Source organism: Patagioenas fasciata, chromosome 3, assembly GCF_037038585.1.
Source record: "Patagioenas fasciata isolate bPatFas1 chromosome 3, bPatFas1.hap1, whole genome shotgun sequence".
NCBI classification, from domain to species: Eukaryota; Metazoa; Chordata; class Aves; order Columbiformes; family Columbidae; genus Patagioenas; species Patagioenas fasciata.
The window spans coordinates 68,753,320-68,770,842 of record NC_092522.1 but is presented as its reverse complement, the minus strand read 5'-3'; the positions used below and the strand labels follow the sequence as shown (position 1 = coordinate 68,770,842).

The following is a 17,523-nucleotide window of genomic DNA, read 5'->3' as shown; positions in this document are numbered from 1 at the left end:
TGAAAATCCAAGTTATGCATACCAACTCCATTCAGGGCAATGTAAAAGCAGTGATAGACACAACTGTTGGTTTAAAAATAATTCTTAAAAGGTATCTTACATTGGCATAATCAAAGGTATTACAAGGAAAAAATAGATCATCCTGCCTATCTGATAGCAATATGCTGTGATCCCTTACAGAGTGCTGCTTATTTTCCTGGCTGCACATTCTACTTATAGCCTATCTCTGCTGCTAGAATTCCACTGCTGCTTGTGTTAGACCAGTGTATTTTCTAGCTATTTCTAAAACATACAGTAAGTCCTTTCAAATCTGAATGCCAGAAAGAGCTTTTATTTCCTTTTAATAAACAATCTCTGAAAGAAAATTCCATTTCTACCTCTTGTGCATATCCAAGCAACTCCCTGGTACCCATAACAGAGAAATGCAAAAGAACAAAGAAATTAAAAAAAAAAAAAAAAAAAAAAAAAGGCGTGATATTCTTATAATTATTTGGAAGCAACTAAAATTATTTCTGGAATAATAAACAGTAAACTTAATTCTTTCTGCTCTGCTTTTTTTGAAGATCAAAGTGTCTGTGTCCTCTGGAGGCAATTGTATTCGTACATACAGACCAGAAATAAAGAAGGGAACATACAACACCATCATTGTCAATGTGAAGACTGTAGTTGCTGACAATCTGCTTTTTTACCTTGGAAGTGCCAAGTTTGTAAGTCTGTCTTCTGCTTTTCTTGTCAGGGTTGCTCAATCAAATCAGACTACTGAGAAATACAGAGGATGAGAAAGGTGTTTTTTTTTTTTTCCTCCTGGAGGCTTCAAAGCAGTAGTAGGGAGCCTAAGATAATCTAGACATGTATTGTGTTTGGTATTAATGTAGAGACTTCTAAAATATGACCAGAAAATATATATTTATTTTTTAATTTTAACTAGATATTAAATGGGAGACTTGTACATATTCTACATTAGAACTTTAAAATTCACAGGGTAATTTTTGAGCCAGTTGTGAGTTTTCTGTTGGGATTGAAGTAGCTAATAGTTTTGCACCTGTTAAAGCTCTATCTTTGGCTTAAGATTCTTTGTTTGAACCAACAAAAGCAGGAAAAAGAGAATCTCATTTTAGATCACCATGAGATTTTATGTTGATACTTTACTGTCCATATATGGGTTTCAGATGCCTCCTTAGACCTTCTAAATTGTGAAGATTCTGGAAAACTTCCTTTAACTAAAGTATGAGGTTGTTTCTTTTTTCATATTTTACATGTAGACTGACTTCTTGGCCATAGAGATGCGCAAAGGGAAGGTGAGCTTCCTGTGGGATGTGGGATCTGGTGTCGGACGAGTGGAGTATCGAGATCTGACCATTGATGATGGATTTTGGTACAGGATTGAAGCCTCTAGGCAAGTATATATTTCACTTGCAAGATTTGGTTCCTAAAGAAAAAAAAGGCTGAATTTAGCAAGTTCTGCTACTAATCCACTGTCTGCAACATTTGAAACATGGGCTTTTAAAAAAAAAAAAAAAAAAAGGTGATTTCATAAATGTGAGAAATTCTGGTCTGGTTTCATGAAAGCTTTTGAACCTATATCCAATAGTGTATACACTACAATTACTATTGAAATAAGAATTGTTCTGTGTCAAGAATTTATTTTCATCATACTTTGCCTCCAGCATCAACAATCTGTGACTGCTTATATTCCCTTTTGTTTAGCTATCACTCTATTGATTCTCTTTTCAACTAGCTTCCTTTTAAAAACACTTACAGGTTTTGGCACTCACACAGGTAACTACTATTCTTTTCTCCCTGAATTTCAAAGAGGAGCACCTTTTCTGAATTTCTTGTTTTGATACAATACTTCAATGGTCTACCATACTCCAGTATCTTGATTCTTACTCAAAACACCATTTCCATAGACAGAATGTCTCTTCAAACTGGAGATATTAAAAAATATACCGTTTATGAAAAATCAAGGGTAAAAACTGAAATTAAATTTTCCACTTTGAGATCAGTTTTTGAATGCTTTTGCACTTGAGAAATATAGGTACTTTAATATTAAAATTTCACATTTGTTACCTGAAGCTTATCTTTTCCATTCAAATAGCAAACACATGGCATATGTTGTAGTAGTTACAGCATAAGAATTACATAACCTCATGTCATTTATCCTCTAATTCTGAACAAATCTTAGTAATTTAGATAACATCATCTGTATTGCAATTTGATATGAAGCTGAGAAATTCCTCTTGCATCACTACAGTTAATTTCACATAGTATTAAACGTAGAAGCAATAATATAGTCAGAAAATTAGAAAAGAAAAAGGAAAACAAAGCACTCCAATTCTGGTTATATCCATGACTCTCAGAGGAGGAAATGGCATCCAGTTTAAATAATATAGTGAAATCACAGAAATCAACCATTCAGAGCAGAGAATTAAATAAAACTATGGCACTGTCTCCAGAAACTGGCTTAATGAAACCTTATTGCTAGGAAAATACAAATTGGGGTGCAATATGAATTGTTGAAATCTTCACACGCTCATGTTATGCATACTAAAATAGCTTCATGACACAGTAATGCCAGACTTTCATTTACGAGAAAGCTGCTTCAGCAGAATATGGAGCCAGGACACAGTATAAAAATTCACACATCCTCCAAAAGCATATTGCCTATTAAGCTGGTTGTTCTGGATATATAGGGTGTGCATGCTATTAGTTTTGAATGAACTGCAGGATCAGCAATTTAGAACAATTACAGCTGCACAAATCTGAAGTACAGAGCAGTGTTTAGGAGAATTACATTGCAGAGACATTAGTTGGATTTGTGGGATTAAGGTGAAGAACTTGGGACTGATTTTGCATTCTTAAAGCAGACTTAGTAAATCCTGTACCTTACTGAAGATTCTTCCATTTTGAACATTTTAGTCCATTTAATAACTCCCCTCTGATTTGCTTCATAAGCTGCTGGAGAGTTTCATTCATTTCATTCTCTCACCCTTTTTTCTCTAAATTTCTGCTCAGTTCCAGACACAGACTTTTTTTTAGCAATCTGACAGAGCCACTCGGGCAACTGGGGCAGGGCACCCACTTAGAATGACGACATAAGACAAAATTCTGACCATGCCAAGTTTTGCCATTGATTTCAGTGATGACAGACATTGACACACAGTAATAATAATATGGTAGGTTTAAAGTTTGATAGCAGTTCTTAACCAAGGATCCCAAAGGGCCTTAAAAAGAGGAGATGTGGTGGCCAAAAGGTTCTCAAGTTCACCCAGCATACTGAATGAAATCTAAATATGAAAAATCTGATGAGATTTTTAACCAATCAGTTAAATCAGTTCAGTTAACAACTGTGCCAAAATTTCCATTGTGTTAAGCCCAAACTGATAATTACTGCATCAGTTTTCCAGGGACAATTTTAACTTTCATCACCTTTTTATTTGAAGCGTACTAATACTTTGCATTTTATTGTAAATGCAGAGGCTATCATGGAAACATTTTAATTTTTTTTGGTAAAGAACTGAAGTAAAAATTTTTTATTCCTATAGGAATTTCCTATAATTTGATGGTACAAGAACTTAACAAATGTCACTTACAAAGTTCCTTACCTGCTTACAGAGGCAAATATGATTGGCATTAAGAACTGCAGTCAAAATATCAATTAACAAAGGAAAATCTGGCATAACAGTATGTGACAAAATTATTTAAAGCACATTTGCAAAATGCAAACTGTCAATTTTGTGAAACGGTCAAACGGACAATAGAATGTTTTTGAGGCTCACTAGATCAGTGAAACAATGTCACTCTACTTCAGCAGGCCTCAATTAGGAGCAGGACCTGATTAGTTTTGATTTTAACCACGTGTGATTTAAGTATTACCATTGTTTTAATTGCTAATGACAGAGTTTAAGAAGCGCCCTTCCTTTGAGGACAAAGAACTCTTGAGTCACAAGTTCCCTGTAGAGGCATCCAGCCCAGTTCAGGGAGAATTCAGTCTTAAACTACTGTGCCAAATCTAAGCCATACTTTCCAAGGAAAATCTTCTGTGCTCTTAAGGGGCCAAGGAGAAGAGGTTTCTACACTGTATTTTGTAGTCTAATGTTGATGACTTGCAAAAGTCATCTCCGTTATATCATGCATCTCCTGAAGAGCAAACCCCGCATGCGTGGCATTATGTAAATTTTTCAGATGATCAGCCACAAGGTGATGGTACATCTATAATCCACCAGTTTTGCAGATCCATCACTAGAACAATATCTTCTAACCTGACGATTTGTCATGCACAGGGTAAAAATGCCTTTTTGCTGTCAAGTTAGCCAAGTTCTTTCTTCAAGCTCAATTGTCCTCCCTAAATAAGAGAGAATTATTTATGGAAGAAACTCCATTGTTAGCATTTCAGTCTGTTTAAAGATGAAAGACAACCGTGCTATTTGTGACATATTAGACATCCTAAAAAAGTGTCAATCTGCTCAGTGACTTCTGCATTATTGCACTTGGATGTTTTTAAACTGGAATCTTGATTTCAGCACTGTAGTTATTGAAAGTTCCAATGACTTTCTTTCAGAGAGCATTAAAGGTAAGTGATTTTAAAAGAAATCTTTAGCAACTGTTAGTCATTCAGCAATTACTGCATTAAGAACTTTTATTGTTTAAAGGGCTTCATGCCAATAAATCTGGAAAAAAAAAAGGTAAAAATTTGGAATTTATGGTGCAGAGAAAGCTATCTTCTTGGCATTCAGTTGATTTTGGAATAAAAGGTAAAATATTGTCATTAAAACAAAATTAAAAAAAAAAAACAACAAAACAAAACAACAACAACAAAAAAAACCACAATAACATGGATGGCTTTAGCCCACACTGTTAAAGTGATTGGGAGCATCTACATGTTTGTGTACCCCAGAAGTCACTTTGGATATTCCTGAGTAAACTGAGAGTCCCTTCCATGTGGTTTCCAGAGCTGCCAGATTAAGGTATGAGTGGGTAATCAAAGAGCTCCAATGTTTTTTTGTAAATATGTATTTTTCACAAAGAAATCCTTGAGATCCCTGGCTACAAAGCAAGCAAGATGGCACAGATCTACAAAGGTATACTCCATTTTTTGGGAATCATCAAAATTACTTTGTAACCCTGCTTCACAGTTCAGGAGAAATTCCTCAAAACTGAAATGTTTCAATGGAAATTTTTAAATTATTATTTAAGTGGCTTTTTTTTCCAGTTTTATGTTATTTCATGAGAAAACTGTCATGTCATTCTGATTTTCAGGTGATAGGTTCTGAGCCAAACAAATTTCTAAAGTGTTTTTTAGATATAAAATGCATAGTCTTATAGGATTTTTCCACTCTCTAGAATCCTGGTCCAGTAAACTTTCTAAATCCGAGAATTCTATAAGTACAGATTTAGCTTATTCAGTAGCCTAAGTAATGTCTTGCTGTGCTCTAAATGTAAGTTCTTCAAGTAAAGCTTTCACAGAAATGACAGTTCTTCCTGAAAGGTATGCTTTTAACTTGCAGTTTGCTTGTTACTTCAATACCTGAAGCCAATCTTTTCTTTTTTTCTAATTACACAAAAAGGAATTTTACATCTTTGCATGCATGGAGCAAAGTTCAAGACCTTAGAAAATCAAAGTGCTTTTTTTTTTTCCTTTTTTTTTTTTTTTTTTACATTCTGGCTGTGACTTGACTGTATCTTCATAAGACGAGTATGTAACTTTTCATCTAGAATTGGCTTCTGTCCTTTCCATAGAAACCTTTGTCACAAGTGTAGATATGAAGTCTGTTTTCTAAGAAAAGTTTGTTTTGTCTAGCTTGAGAACAGGCACTGAGTAATTTTTGGAGTTTAATTTGGTATACAGTTCTCACTCTTGGTAAACTCTTACGGAAAAATAAAGTAAGTTTTATTTAAAATAATGTGTTTCTGCATTAAATATCATACAGTTAAGTTATAGAAGTTCCATGTAATATCCATGCTGAGTGTTTCAGTGCAAGTTAGGATTGCAAGGTCAGGCATCCATGTTAAGAATTTCCAAATTAACATGACAATGGTCATGGGAAATCCAGCATCCTATTAAGAGTAAAGTGAAGCATTGATTATCCCTTAGCCCACAGTATGTGATCTCCCTCTGCTTACATCATTTCCCAACCACCCCTCCACCACATTACTGAATATACTAGATACTTCATCTGCACATGGCCAGATTTGGGTCACGCTCCATCTGTCTGGGAGGAAACACTAAATTATGGCGTGACTATAAATGCCTTATAGTTTACTCCTATTAGTTCAGTAGTAAGCTTTCCATGGAAAGCTACTATCCATACTGCTATAAGCAAAAGTAATATTAAGCAAATTATTGCAAAGGATTCAAAATTATTCAAGTTTCCTTTGAAATACCTTTCTGTATACCTGAAAAACCAGGAAGAATTATCTTTCTCCCATTGTAAAAATGTCAGCAAACTCTTTCCATGCCAGTTGCTACATTTATATAACCTAAGGAGTGCAAAACAAACCGCTGCAGAAACTATTAACAACTGATAAATTCATTTATTGTTGTAACTATCAATATTTGATATGGTTCATAGAGGAAAATGGGGTAACATCCTTAAACATAATGGGGTTTATGCCTGTTTGATAAGCAACCAGAGCGTTCCACTGCAGAAAATACAAACTCTATGCATCACAGTAAAGCCAATTGAAGTACTTTATCACATGATCATTCATTTCAGATCAAATATAATCTAATAAACCTTACAAAATTCAGAAGCTTAATTTGGAATTTTGCCTGCATCATTTGTTATGTCGAGAAACAATTACTCAGCACTAATTTCATCACAATAATTCTTAAAAATGCAACTTCTTTATTTTAGTCAATGAAAGTTCCACTTCATCTGTATAATGAATTTTGTTCAAAAACGACATTGAAGTGAGAAAAAAAATGATTCTGTGATCATGTCTTCATCTTACACAGGCATAAGAGTCTATTTCTTTTTATCAAAATGGTGCATAAATCAGTAATACATGCCTCTATTAAAAGATGCCATAAAAAATAGTATTTTCCTGTGTTTGATTTAACTACTGACTATGTATGCTTTAATTATTTTGTTAAAATCTTTAGGACTGGGAAAAATGGTACAATATCAGTGCGAGCTCTGGATGGTCCCAAAGCCAGCATTGTGCCAGCCACGTTCAGTGCTCTTTCTCCACCTGGATATACCATTCTGGATGTAGATGCTAATGCCATGCTGTTTGTTGGTGGTTTAACTGGAAAAATAAAGGTAATGTCATGTCTGGAGCTAGTGTATTAACTGTCTGTTTATGTGGACAATATTGTTATTGCTTAGAGTAGAAATAGGGAACTTTAATATTTTGGTGTCATTATAGTAGGTGCTTTAGTAGGAAATAGTACACCTGTGCTCTTGAAAGAATATTAGGATTTGCCAAACATATGGGTGCACAGACCAGAAAGTTCTCTGCCCATGCTGTTAACTTCCTCTACTCAGAAGCCTGGTGGCTGGATGTGTGGATGCAGTGTTTAGCCCAAACAACTAAATAGACAAGGAAATAAATTGAAGAATTTCTTGGAGAAATACGTATTAGACAAGGCAGACTTTCTGTCATTTTTTTCTGTATTCTCCTTACAGCCTTAAACAGAGGTTCTAGTTTGCTCTCTACCTTCCAACTTTCTACCTAGAGGGTGTTTGCTTTTTTCTGTCAGCCATCAACCAGAACCCTTGAAAAATATTTCTTAAATTAATGAATCATCAGTTGCTAAAAGTGATACTGCAGAGATTAATGACCCTTACAAAACCAAAATGGCCTCACTGGCTTTCTGTACTCTGTCCCTTTGATCTGCTTTTTCAAAGGGAATGGAAATTAAAAAAGGAGAGGTACTTTATCACCCACACGTAATAATTCCTCTCAGCTTTCTTTAGTTCTTGGGTTTTTGCTATGTCAGGTAAGTTTTAAGTTTCTGCTGTTGTTTTCACTTGTACCAGATTTAGTTACATTGGTATTATGTCCTAGTTTTCATTCACCATAATACCTCAGTGGAATAAATACTCCACTGTGGTGAATCAGGGACTGTTCAGGGCTTGCAGTGCTGTGTAGCTGTAGCCACCAAAGGCCCAAACACACGTCCATTGGAGGCTACAGGGTTGTGTCTGCCCACCTTCCTAAAACATTTAGCTGGCAGAGTCTGACTGCAGGCTCAGGAGGATAGACTGGCTCAGGTAACATTAATAAGTGCCAGAATTATGATTAAATGAATAATTTCATCATTCTGCATGCAGAAAAGCACTTTAGGGTTTGGTTTATACAATATTTAAATTTTGCTGACTCAGTTGAGACTCCACAAAATGCATGGTCAAGTGGTTTTTGGCTTCTTATCTTCAGGTGATCCCCTGAAGGAGTCATGGAACTTGAAACTCAAATGCCAGCCTAAACCCAAACCTTATTTGCAGATTATTTTAGATATCGATTTTGAGTTATCAGAAGGAAAGTGGGACAAATACTGAAACATAATAATACCATTTATATTTGCACAGGTCTAGAACATCAAACCTCCCAAACCAAAGTTTTCACCTGAATTCTACTTTGAAAAAAATGCTTGGTTACATTAAGAATCCAGAGAATCAAAGATGATACAGAAATTCAGCAGTAGGTGTTCTGTGCCACAGCATAGTCTTGTGCCTAGTCCTGATTTCCACAGCAAAGCTATAACATTAGACTAACAAAAGTGTATGTTTTACTTGATGTCATCTCTAGATTTAAGTATTATAAATATTTAATCTTAGTATTACAGCCTGATGGTAGAAAAAGTGAGGCAAAGGTGTAAAGAGAGATCACATGTACTATTTGAGTAACCAGACACAAAAGCTTGTACCTACTGCTCCAGTAAAAGATGTCACCTTTCCTAACAAAGGTCATCACACTTAAATTGCACTGTCAGATTAAAAAATAGTTTGAATTTAGAAGTATTTAATATTGTATCTAATGCTTTTACTTCATTGTTATTAGTAGTAGTATTTATTTGGGATATTTACTTGATATTTAAATACTAGCAGTATTTGAATAATACTTAGTCAAGAAGAATTACATAACAATGAAGCCTGATGAAGTTTGTGTTTAGGAAAAAGTTAGAGATTTAGCAGAATCTCTAAGGGGAAATGGGTTGAAGGTCTCTTTGTGTTTCAGGACAAACAAAAAGGACCTGGATACGGTAACGTTTAAATCTGAACCCTTTCTTGAATGTTTTTCTTTTTCCTTTAGTTAGATACAGTGAGGCGGAGGTGGGTAGTGACCACAATTCAGGACGTAAGACAGTTGTAGGATCAAGTATGAGGTGCGATGCTGAACAGAAACAGGACTTATGGATGCTGCAAAAGTCTGATGCCAGAATGCTGTTTTCAACTTCAGTAAGAGTTCTCCAGTTTGCTATGGCTGGTATATTTGGAATTTAAACAATACCAGACTTGCTCTGTTCAGACACAGTTTATGAATTTAAAGAGAAATGATTACTTTTCTGAGACTTTTTGTTATCATGGAGTACAGTTTTCAGGGTCAAAAAATGAAAACTTTAACTGAGATTCTTCTAAAACCATGAAGCTCTTTGGATATTTATGACAGTCACTGGTAATTTTTTTAATCTTTGTCTTACAAATCGGCTTTTTCATATTATTGGGTTTTAGCGTGCTTTAGATTTGTCATGGGATTTTGTCCACATATCTTTTTGTATGCATCTTTGCAGTGTATTCCAAAAGAAGGCTCATTTTCAGTTTTTAAAATCATCTTTCATCTGACTTGAGTAGAAGACTATGACACTTAGATGCCATGAATTTCTCAGGAGTGACATTAAGTTTATACTTGTTGCTAATTAAAACCTTCCAAATTACCCTGGAAAATATCACCAGCCCATTAAGTCTTTTGAGTCATACTTTTCCTTGAATATTTTCAAATTGCACTTCTCCATTTTCTCTTATAAGATCTTAATATTCATAATTGCTGTATGGAAAACAGCAGGTGCATGTCTGTTTCAAATAGCTAAGTATATAGATTTTCAATCAGCTCATATTGATGAAGTGAAATTTAAATGAAACTAGGTATTTTTAGAAGGATAATTTTGAGCTAAGTACTCTGTGTACTTTCAAATGTTACTACTGCGATCATGGTACCCTGTTATGGTCTAATGAGCATTACCTGATGTGCATGACCCTACCTTAATGACTTTTGATAGAGTATGAGTTTAAATTGTTTTGCCATCTGCACTTTTTTCTGCATCCAAAATTCAGCATGAAGTTTACAGGTGTAGCCAGTTGAGTTCACAATTGGTCTTTTATCTTGGACAGTCTGCTCTATTTCCAGGCATTTGAGCATAAGTACAGTAGAAACATTTTCCTTATTGTATTGTGGACAGATTCCTCATAGCCCTTTCTATGAAGCCTTAAACAAAAATCCAGACAGACCCTGAACAAGTGTGAGTGGGCAGCTCCTTGAATAACCAGCAAAGCTGACGGTGATACAGAAGCCAGGGCAGCTCCTCGTTCTTCAGGATTCGTTCTTCCTAGGCCTTCACCAGAGTCTCAGATAAATGGGCTTTGATAAATCAGCTTTTCCACCCTGACTGGTACAAAGTTTAGTTCACTTCTTTGCTGATCAGTTGTCTAATAGGGTGACTTTCAGATTAATTGTTGCTATTTATATTTAAAATAATATGAAGCATCTTCTGGTATTTCATGCCAGTTTTGGTTCCAGACACAGCAGATCACTTCAAATTGAATTCTAATGAAATTTGTGTTTTCTGTTGCAGAAGTCAGATGCTGTAAGAGTCACCACCTTCACCGGCTGCATGGGTGAGACCTTTCTAGACAGCAAACCCATAGGTCTGTGGAATTTCAGGGATATCGAAGGTGACTGCAAAGGATGTGCCGTCAGGTAGGTAGTGCACTGACTGCTTCTCATGCTCCTTTGTGAAGCTGTCTGCAGTGACACTGTGTCCTTTGGTAAGGAGCAGGAGTTTGCACAGCAGCCGTCAAGTTCCCATAGACTGCAGCAGTCTGTACACAGCATTGAGAGTTGTAGGAAAGACGAAATAAGGTTGCAGTTATGCCAAGGGGGGAAACACCCAATCAGGATCATAAAAGTGGTCACTGTCGTAACAGAATTAAGACGATATAATGGTGCTGTGATGGAGAGGCTCCTGCTAACCAGTAACCAGAATTAGTCAATGAAAGAGGGTGGGATCCACAGTGGGACTGAGTCTGGTTCATGGACAGTTGTGGTGTGGGTGCCTGCTCCTCTTACGCAACATGGGGCAGAGTCAGGTGCCTCAAGGTGGCTTTCACAGCCACCAGTGTAGTGAGCAGGGACCCCCACAAGAGAAAAGTGTCTCCGTTCTCAAGAGAGAATGGAAAATCCTGTACTTGTCAGTGATCTTTAGTTCCAGGTAGGGCAAATGGTCCATCCAGGCAGGACCAGGATTCACATATATAGGCTCAGGACTCTCTTCAGGAATTTTGAAACAACCAAAGTTACTTCCTTTCCAGATGTGTCCTTGTTCTTAGAGAGCTGTGACCCATCTTCATTCCTCTCTTTCCCACCAAACTAATCTCAAACATTTTCCTGTGCCAAGTCTCAGCTTCAAAAGCTGAGGACCCTTATACAGAGGCATGACCTCATACTACAGCACAGTCCTGGGAATTATCATGTAAAGAAGACAGACTCTGGGTCTGTCACAACCTTTTTATAGTTTATGACTTTCACAGTGACCCACTGCATGAAAGCAGCACAGTCCTCTTAGAGGCTTCTGGGTTTTTTTAGCGAGTTCAGCAGTGTCAGTATATGGTACAGAGCTCATGCTGCTTTAAGTGAAATAATTGCAAACCCAGTCAGGGAAGTTAAGAATAGGCTAGTTTTGAAACTAGCTAGTCTGACAACCTGTTAAGGCTTTGAAAATTATGGAAAATCCAGTTGTGAACAGAAACAGTTTTGGAAATACCAGAGGATATCCTTGACTACAAATCAAGGCCATTGACACTGACGTAGAAATTTAATGAGCATGATGATGGATATATGCATTTCAGTTCCAAGCAAGTCATAGTGGAGCTCCACCTAAATTCAATTTTCTTATTCATTAGTGATAGTGTATATCTACTTGTTTGGAGTTGGAGGTAGGTGGGAAGGAGATTTAATAAAAAATTACTAGACTTGAGATTTGTAGAAAACTGTATTAGAAGCTCCCTTTTACCTTAACACATTGTTTCAGTACCAGAAAGAGTCCTGTTCTGCAAAATCTCTTTTCAAAAACCCGTTAAATGTCGCTGTAGAGAGTGAAAAGACTACATTCAGCATCCTTGTGTACATGTGCCAAGATAAATGAGAAACAGGTTCCTAGCCAATATTTCACATGTAAGTCCCTTGTTCAATTTTCGTTGTATTTGTGATTAAACCAAAAGACTGATGTCTTGCAGCTGTTTGATCGGTGAGACAGAAATGGACAAGAGTCTATCATAAAAATCATATCAAACAGATTCAAAACCTGATCTTCTGTTCTGTAATGATAGGAATGCCAAAAATTGTGGAGGGCTGGATACTTCTGCTCTTGTGGTGTTTGTAATTTGTGGGTAAAAAAGAGAGAATTAGATTCCAGAGTTTTCAGTCTGGGATCCTTTAGAAGTTGTAATATCACTAACCATAACAAAAGATTTATTACAAGATGGAGTATATAATGCTATTTTACATTGAGGATTGCAAAATGAGTCATTACAGACCACAAGATATATGTGACAGGGTCCGCTTCCATCTTCCTCCCAGAAGTGCAGTTGTGTTGGACAGCCAGTGAACTGACCTTACAGCTTCACTTCTCAGAACTGGGGCTTGATATAAAATCAAACCAAGTTTGGGAAGACTCCCAAGAGGCATCCCCTCCCTCCAGCTTCCCCTCACTTCTTCTTCTTTTAATCTCACATGGCAAAGGAAACTGGTTGGAATTGCCCCTTTTCAGCCCACAGGTGGCAGATGGTGAAGGGACGGTCCAGTTTGACGGGGACAGCTATGCCATGGTGAGCCGCCCAATCCGCTGGAACCCCAATATTTCCACAGTCATGTTCAAATTCAGGACCTTCTCATCGAATGCCCTGCTGATGTATCTTGCTACTGATGACTTGGTAAGAACAACCAGCTGATGTACACACTCCTGACGGGGCTCATGCCATCTTCACAGTGTCTGAATTTATCGTTATTATGAGAACAAATAGGAATTGAGCGTAGCATTGTCCTGGTATATACTCTCTGATATCTAAATGAAGGCAGACAATACTGTAGTGTGGGAGTTGACTGTCTGTGATTTACTGACTGGGGAGCATTATTATGTGCGTGGATGTCTGACTGAGGGGAATTCCAGCTTTTCTGAAATTCTTAATTCATTTTAATTTATCCCAGATTTTTACCTGTGCAAACATTGCCATTTATAGTTATGCCTTCCTAGTTCAAAATGTCGTAGTGTGAGAGCAGGGAGATTATGGGAAGAGACAAGTCTTAGAAGCCCTACTGATATATAGGCAAAGTTTATATTTAATGGAGTGGCATTAAAGGGGAACTGAATGGTGCAACAAACACAATGTGATGGTGATGGCATTTTTACAAGGCATACAAATGGTCCCTTTTCCAGCTAAAACAGAAAACAGAAACATTATTTATAAAGCTGTTCAAGGTATTTATTCTCATGCACCATCAAACATATGTGGGTGACAGGTAGAAGTTCTTTATAAAGACACCTGGCCAGATCCTCACATGAACCAGGACCTACTCAACTTTAGCGTATCTGATCCAGATTGACTTGCAAGCCTGGCTGAGAACAGGGTCCTTTCTTTAGCCTTTTCAGGCTAAATTATATACAGCTAAATTATATACAGCAGTTCTCCATGATGTCCTGAAGAATTTCTGAGCACTCACTATTTTACAAAAAATGGTTTTGTGTAAATCAGTCTTACTTCAGATTTCTGTATTTTAGGAAAAATTATCATAATTGCTGGAATTATCAAGGAGAAGGGTGCTCCTCCTGAGCGACTACAGTAAAAGAACATTTTATTATGACAATGAAGTACTTACACAGTTTTTATAATTAATTTTTATAATTGAATATTGAAAGTATAGTTAATGTAATTATTTTAGATGACTTTGTGTAATTATTTTGTACAATAATTATTAATTTTTGGTAGTTTTCAAGAAAAATAAGTATGTACCTGAACTTCTGAGAAACTTTGGAAGCTGCAAGGCAACTAATCCCTGATATAGTTTCTCTCTTAAGATATTGTCCCACTATATAAAAACTTCTAGGACAGTCTTTCTAGTGATGTATGGATGGACATGTATAAACATCTAAAATACTGAGTTTGTTATATTTCACTCTTTTATCTTAACATAAATTCATGTTCATGCACATAACATTATGATCACAGTTTTGCATAAGTATTCAGCACATGGTAAACTGTTTTCATCCCCCACATAACTGAACACAGGAGGAACTGACCATGACCAAAATTATTGTTAAACTTAAAATTTCTCTGGTACATTCATGTCCTGGATCATAGTTCTGCCATTATTTGCTTAATGCCTTTCATGCTGCCCAGCTCCCTGGTTATTTGTTTTCCACTTTGAATCCTGACAGCTCTTTCTTTGGGGGTGCTGCAGTGTTACACTATTGTTCCAGTCAGCCATTTGCAGTCACTGCTTAGATATTGGTGTCACTGACTGATGAGAAAAATAGTTCATAGCTCTCTGTTGCTAAAGATGGATCCGTGGAAACCCTGATAAAACAAGCCCATTTTACCACCTTTACTATTCTTGCTTTCTACTTTGCAAGTTTAAATCCGAGATACGTAGTAAGTACACTACCTGTAGTACAGACATCTTCTCAAAGCTCAGTATTAGTTTCAGGTAATTATAATGTGTATTTCTGTCTTCAGTCTAAGAAAGTAAAAGTACAGACATCCCAGCAAAATTCCAGCTAAGTTGTTAGCAAAATTCCAACTAAGCAATCCAAAGGAGAGGAAAAGGGGAAAAAAAATGACTTGTTGGCAGCAGACATTCATAAGTTACAGACCTGGGCAATAAACACATAAGCAGATTTTTTTTTAAAAGGTTAAAAAAAAGTTGTCTGTCACTGAGGAAAAGTACTTATTTAATGACATATACATTTTTACCAAAAGGAACCAGAATCGTAATCTGTGTATCAATCTAATCCCTTTCATTAACAGAAGGATTTCATGAGTGTAGAACTCAGTGATGGACATATAAAAGTCAGCTACGATCTGGGTTCAGGTACAGCTTCTGTTATGAGCAACAAAAATCATAATGATGGCAAATGGAAATCTTTCACCCTGTCAAGAATTCAAAAACAAGGTGAGTTCCTGTGGTGCTGACACCATGACATTCCAAGTTACTTATGCAGTGCAGCTAACCATCTAATCTTGGGGAAGATGATGTGCAAAATTACTGGAATTATAAAGTTCTAGTGATTTAGCAACTTATTTTTCTTAGATTACAGGTGTGTTGAGCTGCACATGGGTGATTGCACTGTTGAAATGGCCTTTTATGAACAGGTAGTTTAATTTTCAGGCATAATTTCGATTTACAGTTACATAAATTACATTCTGAAATGCTTCTGAGTGGAGAAAGAAGAAACTTTTTCATCAGTTCCCTGATGTTCAAAATCATTAAAAAAAAGGGCATGATTTTTGTTAGGACAGCAACAGCTTTCATACTGTACAGTCATCTCATGCTCAGCATGCCCCAAGGTACTTTAAAAAAGCAATTACTTCAGTGCATTATCTCAGTAGACAAAGCCAACAACTGTTTTATATTCCCTAATGATATGCAGAGTGCCATGATCTGAATCTGCATGGAAAAAACTGGGAACATCTTCAAAAGGGCTACTAATTCTTTAGCCTGTTACTTGAGCAAAATGTGAAGTGGTGGCACTTAGTAAGATCGCAAAGGTTGCTGGCTATTGTGCCAGCAACCCCCTTTTTTTTTGTTTTTAATCTAGTTATAGGACTGTTAGAATCTTACCTGAGCCAAATTAATTTTATTTATGGTATCTGTGGCATTCCTTGTGCCTTTGTATCCTGAAGTCTTTGCATTCTGAACCTTCAGGGTCACCAAGAGCCCCTAAAACACACTCTTCCTCCACTGCCCCCTGCAGTGCCTTCACATCTCAAACACAGACCATGCGTTAAAAATATATGGAAGAAGCATGTATATAGGATGGTTGTATGTAGCACATCACCAACTCAAGATTGAGATTAGACGTGATGCCAACTGACGGCTTTGGGTTTGAAAATGTTTTAGAGTGACTGATCACCAATCTCTAAGGCACATAATGACAATGCTTAACAAACTTTTGTGCTAAAAAAATCCTGCTCAAGTGACAGCCTTTGGACTGAAATAAAAAATTAAATGTAAAGTGATTTCTTCTGTCTTGAATTTGTCCTGAAGTGTTAGCTCCAAATTACATTGATACAAAGAACATACCAAATTGAAACAGGTTTAGAGAATACATAAAAATAAAGCATACAGAATTGCTATAGCTTTTCAGGTTGTTATGGAAACAGAGGAAAATGCAGGTCTCTTTGCTTGCCCATAATTGACAATTTGGAAATCCAGGGTCTTAATTGTGAAATACAGCCCTCCTTGCCCATCCCCTCACCTGCTAACCCTCCAAATATTTCTCTGTTGGTTTCTTACATTAAGATATCATTGTTTATGTCTGATATTCTAAAACTAATCTCACATCTTTTCCAGCCAACATATCAATTGTAGACATAGACACCAATGAAGAAGACACCATAGCAACAACTTCTACAGGCAGCCACTTTGGGCTCAACTTAAAAGGGCATGAGAAGATATATTTTGGGGGATTGCCAACCCTGAGAAATCTAAGGTAACATGGCTCAAGCCAATTTATTTACCTTTGGTAAGGGGTTGTAAATGCAGTGGAATCTTCTTATCTGTATTTATTTCTCAAGTTCACTCGCAGTAAGTGAATGGTGAGTTCCCAATGTACCCTACATTGCCACAGCAGACCAATACTTTATTTGCATATGTTATGTACTTCAATGTATTTTGCACAGCTCACATTACACAAATACAATGGAAACAGCATTAATAGTGCAGTTCAGATTTCTGGTGTTATACAAGAACCATGATGTAGCTGACTTTTAAAGTATTCTTTTATTTGATTAATAGAATTTGTGACTTCAGACTTAGAGAAATGGCTCCATACCTCCACAAAATTAAGCACAAGTGTTTACCTTGTGCATGAGTAGAAAAATTGAACTACAAACTACTCCTTATAGTATTACTGTTAAATGGGTATGCATGTTTTTGCATAATCAGAGTCAGTATACATTCAATATATATAAAAATATTGTGTTTGGATATAATTTAAAATTATTTGTAGATACAAGTTCCTGGTTTGCTTAGATAAAATTCCTATTGTATTCAGGAATTAAAATATATGATATAATACTTCTGATA

At 36.4% G+C, this 17,523-nt stretch overlaps 1 protein-coding gene across 5 annotated transcripts in view; it reads left to right on the top strand.

The window, feature by feature from the left end:
* LAMA2 (laminin subunit alpha 2) overlaps nucleotides 1-17,523 on the top strand; it is a 362,981-nt gene that overhangs the window by 315,574 nt on the left and 29,884 nt on the right. For all 5 annotated transcript variants that reach the window (XM_065833304.2, XM_065833299.2, XM_065833305.2 and 2 more), the window contains 7 exons: nucleotides 564-707; nucleotides 1,263-1,396; nucleotides 7,106-7,265; nucleotides 10,796-10,920; nucleotides 12,989-13,151; nucleotides 15,243-15,387; nucleotides 16,789-16,927. In XM_065833304.2, coding sequence (XP_065689376.2) covers nucleotides 564-707; nucleotides 1,263-1,396; nucleotides 7,106-7,265; nucleotides 10,796-10,920; nucleotides 12,989-13,151; nucleotides 15,243-15,387; nucleotides 16,789-16,927 — 1,010 coding nt within the window. The remainder of the gene's footprint in view (nucleotides 1-563; nucleotides 708-1,262; nucleotides 1,397-7,105; nucleotides 7,266-10,795; nucleotides 10,921-12,988; nucleotides 13,152-15,242; nucleotides 15,388-16,788; nucleotides 16,928-17,523) is intronic.